At 52.9% G+C, this 11497-nt stretch overlaps 1 protein-coding gene across 1 annotated transcript; it reads right to left on the bottom strand.

Moving 5' to 3' along the window:
• Window positions 1-8175: 8175 nt before the first annotated feature.
• On the bottom strand, window positions 8176-10707 carry JUN (Jun proto-oncogene, AP-1 transcription factor subunit). The gene has a single exon (XM_070609414.1). It carries the CDS (start codon window positions 9900-9902, stop codon window positions 8907-8909), a length of 996 nt encoding a protein of 331 aa, XP_070465515.1. The 5' UTR covers window positions 9903-10707; the 3' UTR covers window positions 8176-8906.
• Between the last annotated feature and the right edge of the window lie 790 nt (window positions 10708-11497).

Raw genomic sequence — 11497 nt, 5'->3', positions numbered from 1 at the left:
ATGAAATTGAGGCCTAGAGAAATGATTTATCTCCCCACTCACAGCTAGGAGATGTGGCCTAGGATTAGGATTCAGGTCTTGGCCCCTGCGCTGGTGCCTGGACACGGGGACATGGCTGCAGAGGGGTGGCATGTTCCTTCCGGGGAGTCTACGTCCTCTCAGGCACCATCCATTTTTCTCCCTCCCCTCCCCCACACTCTTAACCCAGTCTTTCATTTTGCTATCCCTCTCCCCTTCTCTCCTCCCCTCCCCACCTTGACTTTAAAACTCCAGGGAGATAAACATTAACCCCTCCCCCCAGCAAGCTCCCTCAGCCCAGGCTGAGTTACTTCCCTGCCCAAGGCAGGGGGCTGGCCGAGAGGACCCCTGCATGGTCCTTCTGGTGGCTTTGCTGTGGAGGTCACAGCCCTTGCCTGGGGACCAGTGATTGCTTCTTCCTCTTCTGGCCCAGAGCCGTTCTCGGAGGCTTCTCTGATAGCACCTAGGGCAACCCAGGCTGAGAGGCCCCCTGCTTGGACAAGGCATTCCACTGCCTGGGCATCTGTGTGCAGCTGGCTCTGCCTGAAATCCTGCCTCTCTCTGACTTCACTTCCTGAATGTGCTGACAGGCCTCTGAGCCAAGCCAAACAGGTTCCCAATGCCGTGCCTGCAGAGCGTTCCCCTGCCAGTGCAGCTGGGGAAACAAAACTTCTCCAGCCCGCAGAGAAGACCTGCCAGCCCTTATATGACCAAGAAGCAGCCCCGTGAGACCTCGTTGAATCTTAATGGGAAACGTTTTCATTTCAGCTAGGGTGGGGGTGTGTGTGTGTGTGCACACGCGCATGTGCACTGGCTTGGAGGGGATGCCTGATCATTTCTTCTTAAATTAACAAATCTATAGTGGAAAATGGCTCGTTATTGCTTGCCTGCCCTACACAAGGGCTTTATATATGTGAGCCTCCCAACAACTTTCTGAGGCAGCTGTGGCTGACTTCATTTTTACCAAGGAAGGAACTGAGGCTCAGCAATATTAAAAGACTTGCCCCATGCTCCTCAGCTACGAGTTGCAGAGCCTGGATTTAACTCCCGGGCACTTGACTCCAAAATCCGTGTTCCTCCTCTAGCTCGTAATATCTTGACTCTCTGCTCCCACTCTAATGCCTCGATGCTCTGTGTGGCCAGGAAGGCAGCGAGTGGAAGGGCGGAGATTCCACTGTCTTCCCAGCTCTGCGAAGTTCTGCAAGTTGGTTTTTGTCTCTGAATCTCAGTTTCCTCATATGCAAAACGGAATGATAACAGTGCCTGTGGCAGGGAGTCTGTGAGGCTCAGAGGAGATCCAAGTTCACATGGCACTACTGCTCAGGAGCAAGGTCATGTGCACAAAGCAAGCTCTTCGGAGCCAGAAAGACCTGGACTCAGCTCAGGCTTCCACCAGTCACTTATTCCATAAACCTGAACAAGATCTAAACCTCCATTTCGCATATATGAAATACAGCCCTAACTTTTACCTTGTAAGTCCCAGCAAGTACCTGCTACATAGTAGAAACTCAGTAAACGGTATCCATTATGGATGTTGTACAGGTTCGTCTTTACCACACTGTAGCAGATATCGTTGGTTCCTACTGGAGCAGTTAGGGTAGGCCACATAGTGCTACAGTGACAAGCAGCCCTCGAACCTCTGTGTCTTAAAACAACAAAGATTGAATTCTTGTTTGCGTTAAATGTCCACTGTAGGTATGTGGGGCCGGGGGGAAACTCTGACCTACATCATCGTCGTTTAAGGACCCAGGCTAATGGACACTCCATCTCTGTGTTTCCGCAGCTGCAGAGGCTGGGCAAAGGAAACACAACCAATCTCACGCTCGCTCCTAAGGCTCCCACCTGGATGTGACAGATGGCACCACTGCTCACATTGCATTGGCTGACACAAGCCGCAAAGTCACAATGCCTCTCACCCAACTCCAAGGAGGTAGGCAATAGGGAAGTACAACCCTACCTTGTACCCAAGAGGAGAACTGGAAATATTTGGTATAGAGCAATAATGACTTTCCACCAATCCAAAAGCCATCCTCTCTCTCCTGCCTTTCTTGCCATCAAAGCCTTGATTTTTATTTTATTTTATTTCTTTTGGTCACATCAGTTTTTTTTTTAACTTTTTATTGAGATTATGATAGTTTACAACCTTGTGAAATTTCAGTTGTACATTATTGTTTGTCAGTCATGTTGTAGGTGCACCACTTCACCCTTTGTGCCCCACCCCCCTTTCCCCTGGTAACCACTAATCTGTTCTCTTTGTCTACATGTTTAACTTCCACATATGAGTGGAGTCACACAGAGATTGTCCTTCTCTATCTGGCTTATTTCACTTAACATAATTCCGTCAAGGTCCATCCATGTTATTGTTTTGATTTTTATTTATTTTTAAAATTTACTTTTGGTGTTCACTCTCTCACATGCTTAGAAAAAGGTGATCCCAAGGACTGACCCATGACTATAGGCCAATCCTGGTGGTCTCACTCCCTTACCAGGAAAGAGTTTGGCTATAGGCACGTGACTTGCTCCTGGTCCGTGGGACCCAAGGGGAAGCCTACCGCGGTGGAGGTGAGGGAGCTTCTAGGAAAGGCTTCTCTTGTTAATAAAGAGAGACAGATTAAAGTAAACATCCTTGCATTGCTAGGATTATTTTGTTTACCTATGATGCCAGGAGCTGCTGAAGCTGTCTTGAATCCAAAGACGGAATTCCTTGACACATTGAGGATGTGAAATGAAAAGGTGGAAAGGTCCCGGGCCATCATGATGTCATTGAGCTGCTATATTTGCCCTGGGCCTGTTTTATGTCTGGACTTCTTGTTGAAGTCGTGTCTCTGTTACTGGCCCTTGTGAGCACCCTAACCGGTAGAGTGGTCTATTACGTAATAGCCCAGGTGTCGGCTCACCTTTTTCCAAGGCTTGCGATAAGGTCGGACAAAGTTCTTCCCTCTGAGCATGAACCTATGATAAATCAATACACTCCAGAAGAGATTAGCCATCAGCAGAAGCTGATGGACAGACAGTCCTAAGGAGATCTGGGAAATGCCCAAATTCTGTCCAGGTAGCCAGTGAGTACCTATAACCTAAGAAGGCAGTAACTTAATGGTCTGGTAACCCCCATTTTCTGAAGCAATAATGACGCAACCACCAGCTGATGTTTTTCATTGGATGTACATGAAGGAGGTATGTACAGGGAGAAACCGTCAGCACTCCTTAGCACGAAGTATTCTGGTCCCTCCTGAGAGCAGGCGTTTGCAGCAGGGCAAGAAGAGTTCATCAGCCTTCGCCGGCCCGGATGAAATATCCCGGGAGACTATCTGATTACCTTTGCTCAGATGTCGCGCACATCAAAGAACCTTCTGATGACTGATTCCGTTCCTCAGGGGCCTTGATGTAGAAGCAGGGGCGTGCTCTGAGTAAGGAACCCAGGGTCACCAGGGCATCTGGCTCCTGGAACAGTATGGGGAAGAATATGGCTCTTGATGCCTGAGGACGTAATTGTGGCCCCACTAGTCACTGGATAAGGGGCCTCGACTAAAGCTCTTAAAACTCACTGGGAACCTCAGCTTCCGACCCTGTGAAACACAGCTACTAACAAGGACGTGCTCAGTGTAGTGGTGAAAATACAAGGAGATAGAAGAGAACAAAGCACTTTGGAAATGACAAGAGTGTGTACTGGCAAGCATCAATCGCATCACTCTCCCCTCCGCTCCCTCCGCTCCCTCCGCTCCGGGAACGCAGCCCTTCTTTTGACACCCAGGGGACCCCAAAGTCTTTCCCAAGCTTCCCCTCACACTAACCCTCCCTTCTCTTCTGCTCTTCACCTGATGAACTCTTAGTCATCTAATAAGTCTCAGTTCAGGGATTTCTCCAGAAAGGCCTTCTTTGCCCCGAGTCCAGTTGAGATTGTTTTTCTCTTTCATAGCGCCCAGCTCTTCTTTACTGTACTTGTCAGAGTGTAGAATCTTACATTTATTGGTGTGTTTCCTTATTTAATGTGTCTCTTACCAGCTAGAAACTCCATGAGGGGAGGCATGCTGTGGCTTTCACTTTGCATGGCACTCCTGGTACCTGGCACAAAATCGGAATTCAGTATTGCTTGCTGAATAAAATGAGTGTTATATGAATGTAATGTTATTATTCAATTCCCCCAACATAAATAAAAACATTGGCCTCTGTTTGCATCAAAGAGTTTGTACGCTTTGGGTCAATTAGTCCCACTGAGCTTAGTCAGTTCTGGGTGACTACATAACTCCAGGTTTGGCCCCGCAGCAGTGCACACTGACCCTGGGAGGCTGCAAGCCTCTTTCTTGCACGTCTGCTTCTGCGAGCATCCTGACACTCAGCAGGTGGGACCATTTTGTAGGGTGACTTTCCTTCAGATATCGAATTGACATAGTGGAGAGGACACTTAAGTATGGGACAGGTGGCGCAGGTGAAGGGTGAATTTCCCGATCTCTCTCCGTGGGCCTGACTTGCCAGAAATTTGTATAGGAAGAAAGGTGGCATGACGGAGCTTGGACCAAGCCATCTTCTTCCCATTTCTCCCTTAACTCTAGGACTCCTGTAAAAACACAGGCATTCTAAATTAAATTAAAACCCTCTGCTCTCCTTACTAGCCTCCTCCCCACCAGACCCCCAGCCAAACTGTCGTTGGCATGAATCTCTCTTCAGTTGAGAGGGCTCACGTCCCTGCCCTGCTTCAGATCCTTCTATGTTTCTCCATCGCGTGCAGGGTGACAGCCAAAGTCTCAGCACGAACAGGTATGACTTTACAACCTGACTCTTGAACTTTCCCGCTTCGTCTCCCTTCACCTTTCTCCTCATGCCCTCATTCCCAGCCTCCCTAAGCAGCTCACAAGCCCCCAGACACAGTTTTCTTATGCCCCTGCGCCTTTGCACACTTGTTCCTCCTCCAACCTTTTCTGCCTGGTGAGTTCCACTGGATCAGCTCAGAAGTCTCCTCTCCCATGAAGTCTTTCCTGATGATGGCTCCTCCTCCCCACCTCTGGCACCTCTTTCTGCTTCATCTCCACACTCCTCCTCACCAGACTGAGAATTCCTTGAGAATAGGCATTGTGTCTTGCTCATCATTGAATCTCCATGCTCAATATAGGGCCTCACAGAGACCCAGGCCCAGGGAAACACCCATCTTTGGGAGGTCAAAAGTCCAAAACAGAATAACTGGAGCCAGGTTCCAGTTAGGAAGGGAAAATGTCCCTTTCCGGGGTACCCAGCTTCTACCTCTCTTCTGCTTTTCCATGAGATTCCGCTTGATCCACACAGAAGTGGGTGATGGGGGCAAGGGGCAGGGCAGACTAAAAGGCATTGTCTCTTCCCTGGCTCCACCAAAGCGCATCTTCTCTAGCAATCAAAGGACAGTTGTGGGGCGGGGGGAGGGGGTCGGCCCCGTGGCCGAGTGGTTAAGTTCCCGCGCTCCACTTGGGGGGCCCACGATTTCGCTGGTTCGGATCCTGTGGGTGCGGACGTGGCACCGCTCATCAGGTCATGTTGAGACAGCATCCTATATAGCAGAGCTAGGAGGACCTACGACTAGAATATACAACTATGTACCAGGGGTCTTTTGGGAGAAGAAGAAGAAAAAAAAGGACAGTGGGGAACAGATAAGTTAAAATGATCCTTGCCTTTGGCAAACAAATATTGGGTATTAACGTCTGGACCACTGAAATACTTTAACTTTACAAACAGGAAGTCCCCTCTGCCATTACCAATCAAGTGGTTGTTTTTAACAAAGCCGCATCTGGGACTATTTTTTGTGCCTGCCTAATGATCACATATTGTCCTTCTCTATCTCTACCTCCAAACCTAATGTTTCAGGCAGACCCATTTTATATAAGAAGATGCCCACTTGCATTAGTGTAAGAGGGAAGGGACACTCTGTGTGGCTGGAAGTATGAATGTGCTAACAGATTAATTATTTTAAGAGCACTCATTGAGAACTAGGCTTTAGAACTTGGTGATTGGCCAGGCTGACCATTTGGGAGGTCCTCAGTCTGCCTGGAGTTGTGCACTGGAGAGGGATGTGGTATATTTCACTAGAAGAAATTGAGACCTGGAATTATTAACCTCTTTTTGAGTCGCAGAACTCTGTGGAAAGCAAATAAAAGCTAATGATCTCTCTCCCCAGGGGTGTGTGTGTACACGCACATGTATGCGTACACATGCACGTGCACACACACACAGTTTTGTAAGCATTTTCACTGAGTTCATGAACTCTCTGCCTCAATGGACACAAAGGGTTAAGGATCTCTGATTGAATTATTATATATACGTATATATAGTAAATGAAAAGAAGATTAATGGCTTTATGTGTCACTAGTGTCATCCTCTCCAACTATGAGTGTTACCCAAAGAATAACTCATTGAATATCCATATTAAATTAACCTTCGAGTGTCTACAAATAATTAGCTGATTTTATGCCTCCAAAATTTACAGGAAATCATTGGTTAATTTCCTCTACCACAATTATGTTTTTGTAGCCCTTTGGTTAGAATGGTTAGAATTTCAGGGATATACATTTAGAATCTAAGTTGAAACAAACAAATGGGGGTGCGTGCTGAGTTTCAGGCATTTTTTGTTGACACTGACTCTCGAGCAAGCTGGGGAGTGGTGTGGCTTTCCTGTGCTGCACTGTTGTCTGGGCTTAGTCTACCTTTGTAGGTAATTAATTCCCCAGCCTGCTTATTTTTTCTAGTTGGCTCTTGTTTAGTTTCCACAGAGCCCCACCCCAAAGTGCTTTATTGTCCCTCTGCTGACTATTCCTACATATGGTCAAAATCAACTCACCTTCCGGGTTGCTGACATCAGCAAATTCACGGTTTGGCAAACTCTGCTCTGCTCCCAGTAACCCTTTGTTAAAGAAGTGTTATTACAACAGAGTGGATCTTGAGCTAACAAGCCTGCCCGGTCTCTTCCACTCCTAGACTTCATCCTAAGGAGAAACTCCTGTGTCTTTGGATTTACGGCAACAGGCAGGATATTAGCACTCGCAGACCTGTTGGGTACTAAAGGACTGCTAATGAGCAAACAGCCCGGCTTCATTTAGTGGTTCTTGAAATATTCCTGGATATCAAATTGCTTTTGCTGCTTGATAATCACACGAGCTCTTGGGATGGAAGGCAACCAAGCAAAAATTGTTCCCTTGTTGACTCCTGCCTTGTTGATCTCCTAGTTAAATCTATGGACAGAATATAAGTTTGCCATTTCCCCAGAGCTGAAATTTGATGTACACAGGTAATCACTGTGTTCGTGATTTCTCTCGGGAATCTTTTCTATAGTATCTAGATTACCATTTTTTGAGAATGACTCTATAATAAACAAAGTTATTTTAGAAACAAATTAAACTATAGGAGGATCCAAAACGGTAAACTGCTATACTGGCAATTTATCTAGACATAGGTGTTTCAGACAGACTGAGAGAGAGAGAGAGAGAGACAGAGAGACAGAATGAATTAATGAAACTGGGAGAATGTTTCATGCAGATTGCAACTTCTGTGCTCTTTCTAAATTCTTTGCTTCTTAATTACCGAGTAACTTCAGATGGCAGTAATGTTAATCCTAGCAACTGAAAAGAAAAGCTTCAGTACACAGCTCGGGAAGAAAAAAGTAGTGAAGGGAAAGAAATTCAAGATCTGTTATTGGTATTTGAATACATTTATTGTGACAAGAATGCTGTTATAAATATTCATAAGCAAAGACCATCTTTTTTTATCTAGGAATTGTTAAAGTGAAGATCCCAAATTGGAAGGATACATCTTTTGTAAAAGTCTGCCACCGTTCCTGCTTTGAGAACAAGCACCTATTGTTAAATTTCCACTAACAAGAATGGTCACAGCACATGCCACTTGATATAATCCAAACTTTACAGTGCTAGACTCCCCAGCGGGCCGTCCCTCTGCACCACGAGCTCCCTTCCCTCAGCCACACTGCCCTTTGTGGCCAACTCTACGCAGACGGCTCGGGGCAGGGAAGAGCACACAGCTTAATAGCACTAGCTAGTTATTTCTCAAGTCCAGTAGAGGATAGTTGTTACTGCTTGATACTAAGCAGCACTGAGAGCGACTTTAACTGACATTCTTAACTCTCTCAACTCCACCTAAATAGGTAATCTATAGATAATGCAGAAAAAGAGGTTGGGGGAGGGGTACTTTTTCAATATTTTATTGTATTTTCTTAAATATCCTTTCTGGAATTTTCAGAAACAAAACATAAAAAAATTATATACTTTATTACAAATGGTAAACTCAGAGTGCTTCAAATCTCTTATTTACAAACAGCACTGGGCAGGATACCCAAACAAACAAACATGAAATAACTTACAAAGGCATGAAGCTGTTTATTGACAGTAATCAGCTTTCATCAAATTAAAAAAAATACATATGTACATACACAGTTAAGGAAGGCGGGCCGGCAAGAGTTCATGTGCGGCCTCAGCCTCGCTCTCACGAACCTCCCTCCCGCCGCCCCCCAGCCCCGTGCTCTTAAAGAGTACTACAGAAGCCGTCTACAGTCTCTACTGCAGTTGCGCCCCCCTCCCCCCCTTTAATACTGAATGAGATCGAATGTTAGGTCCATGCAGTTCTTGGTCAACGTTAAAGAGAAGTCCGCCGTCTGTCCGCGCGGGGACAGCCCGTCCGCAAAGCGGGGTGGCCCGCCGGCGGCCGCCCCCTGGCTCCACGCCGAAGGCGGGCGGCCGAGTCCTTCCCACTCGTGCACACTGGGGGCGCCGTCAGGACGCAACCCAGCCCAGCTCGGATACCCTTGGCTTTAGTCCTCGGACACTTTTTTTTCTCTCTCGCAACTTGTCAAGTTCTCAAGTCTGTCTCTCCGTGTTATTTTTTCTCTCCGTTGCCCCTCAGCCCCCAACAGTCTCTCCTCAAAACGTTTGCAACTGCTGGGTTAGCATGAGCTGGCACCCACTGTTAACGTGGTTCATGACTTTCTGTTTAAGCTGTGCCACCTGTTCCCTGAGCATGTTGGCCGTGGACGCCAGCTCCGAGTTCTGCGCTTTCAAGGTTTTCACTTTTTCCTCCAGCCGGGCGATCCTCTCCAGCTTCCTTTTCCGGCACTTGGAGGCAGCGATGCGGTTCCTCATGCGCTTTCTCTCCGCCTTGATCCGCTCCTGGGACTCCATGTCGATGGGGGACAGGGGCGGCGTCTCCCCGGGCATCTCGGGCACCGTCTGCGGCTCCTCCTTCAGGGCCTGCAGCCGCGGGTGCTGCACGGGGATCTGCTGCGGCAGGTGGTGCGGCTGCGGCGGCGGCGGCGGCTGGGGCTGCGCGGGGAACGCCAGGCCGGCCGCGCCGTAGGAGGGCGCCCCGCCGCCGCCCAGCGCGCCCGGGCTGAAGTTGCTGAGGTTGGCGTAGACGGGCGGCTCGCTGTGCAGGCTGGCGCTGAAGCCGCCGCCGCCGCCGCCGCCCGCCGCCGAGGCCACCGCGGGAGCCACCATGCCCGCCCCGCTGACCGGCGGCGCCGCCGACGTGACGCTGGGCAGCGTGTTCTGGCTGTGCAGTTCGGCCAGGGCGCGCACGAAGCCCTCGGCGAAGCCCTCCTGCTCGTCGGTCACATTCTTGGGGCACAGGAACTGGGTGGGAGTCGGCGTGGTGGTGATGTGCCCGTTGCTGGACTGGATTATCAGGCGCTCCAGCTCGGGCGACGCCAGCTTGAGCAGCCCCACGTCGGGCGAGGTGAGCAGGTCCGAGTTCTTGGCCCGGAGGTGCGGCTTCAGGCTGCCCACCGGGTCGGCCAGGTTCAGGGTCATGCTCTGCTTGAGGACCTTGGGGTTGCTGTAGCCGTAGGCGCCGCTCTCGGACTGCAGGAACGAGGCGTTGAGCGCATCGTCGTAGAAGGTCGTTTCCATCTTTGCAGTCATAGAACAGTCCGTCGCTTCACGTAGGGCTGCTCCGGGCTGCGCGCAGGAGTCTCGGGGCCGCAACAGCGCGCCGGCGGGGCGGGAGAGCCGCGCCTCCGGCCTCGGCGGGCAAAGTTTCTCCCGGCGCGCGCCCGCGGCCGTGCGCCCCGCCGGCCTCCGGAAAGCGGCGGGCGCTCCCTGCGCGCTCCCCGGGCCCGCGGACGAACTTGCCCGGAGGCAGCCGCGCTCCGGCGGCGCCGGCCCGCGCGCGCCCCGCGGTGGCCGGCCGGCGGCGGGTCTCCGCCGCCCCGACGCCCGTGCCCTCCTCCGCGGCTCGCGCGCCCAAGCTCAGCAGCCGGTGCGCGCGGAGCGGAGCGCGCCCCTCCTCGCTCCTCCCCGCGCCCGCCGTTCGTGACCGCCGCCGCCGCGGCTCCGGCGGAGGGAAGCTTTGCAAAAGTTCGCTCCGAGACCCGGGGCCCCTCGTCCCCTGTCCTCCTGGTCAGGAAAGTTCTCTGCCGCTGCAGCCGCTCTCCGGACTTCCCGGCGACAGTCGCCGCTCTGTCACAGCAGCGCCCGGGCGGCGGGGCTCCCCTCCCGGGGGCGGCTGGAGAAGGGGCTCTCCGGGCGCTCCCCAAAACACCAGCCCGGGAGCCACAGGCGCTAGCTCCGGGCGGCCGGCGAGAAGATGGGAACGAAGGCGAGGCGCGCGGGGCCGACTCCGCCGCCGTCCTGCCCGCCCGCCCGCCTCGCCGAGTCCGCGCACGCCGCCCGCGCCTCGCCGCTCCAGCCACTCAGCGCAACTCTGAGCCCTTCACCAGCCCGAGCTCAACACTTATCTGCTACCAGTCAACCCCTAAAAATAGCCCATGATGTCACCCCAAGGCCTTCCCATTGGCTCGCGTCGCTCTCAGGGGGGCGGGCCCGCCCGTCGCCATGGAGACCCCACCCTAGAAGATTCTTCTCTGGGCCCGCGGAGGCTCACGGGATGAGGTAATGCTCCGCTGCCCTCCCACAGTCGGGCCCTTCTTTCCCCTCCCCCCCGCGGGAGCCCCCCCCCCCGCGCGTGGCTCCGGCCCGCCCGGTGCATTGTGGGCTGACGTCGTGGGGTTTGACGGGGGACGGCGCCCGCGGCCTCGGGCAGGCGGGCTCGGGGCGGGCTGCTGCGCGGCGGACGGCACTGCCCCCGGGGCCGCGCGGGCCGGCCCCCGCTTCCGGCGGGAGCGGCCTCAGGGCTCGCGGCCCCGGGGTGGGCGCGGGGCGGTTCCCGCTCGGGGCGGGCCGCGTGGAGGCGCGCGGGCGCCTGTCCCTGCCGAGCTCGCGGGCGGCCGCCGCCCCGGCGGGGCGCTCAGGGAATCCGACACTCGGGGAACCCGGGCGCGCCCGCTCCCGCCGCCGCGCGCTCACGCTCGCTCACATTCGCTCACACTCACACGCGCCCCGCTCCCGCCCCGATCCGCTTCCGGGAAGACGGCTCCGAGAGGGCCGCCGCAGCCCCACCGGGCCGGGCTGGGCCGGGCCGGGGCCGGGGCCGGGGAAGGTGGGCGCCGGCCGGCGGCGGGCCCGCGTCCTGCGGCCTCTAGGAAGCGCTAGACCCATGCTGGCGGCCGCTCCGACGC

The sequence above is a fragment of the Equus przewalskii genome, chromosome 2, assembly GCF_037783145.1.
Source record: "Equus przewalskii isolate Varuska chromosome 2, EquPr2, whole genome shotgun sequence".
Taxonomy (NCBI): Eukaryota; Metazoa; Chordata; class Mammalia; order Perissodactyla; family Equidae; genus Equus; species Equus przewalskii.
The sequence above is the reverse complement of the archived record's forward strand: the minus strand, read 5'-3'. Positions and strand labels throughout refer to the sequence as shown.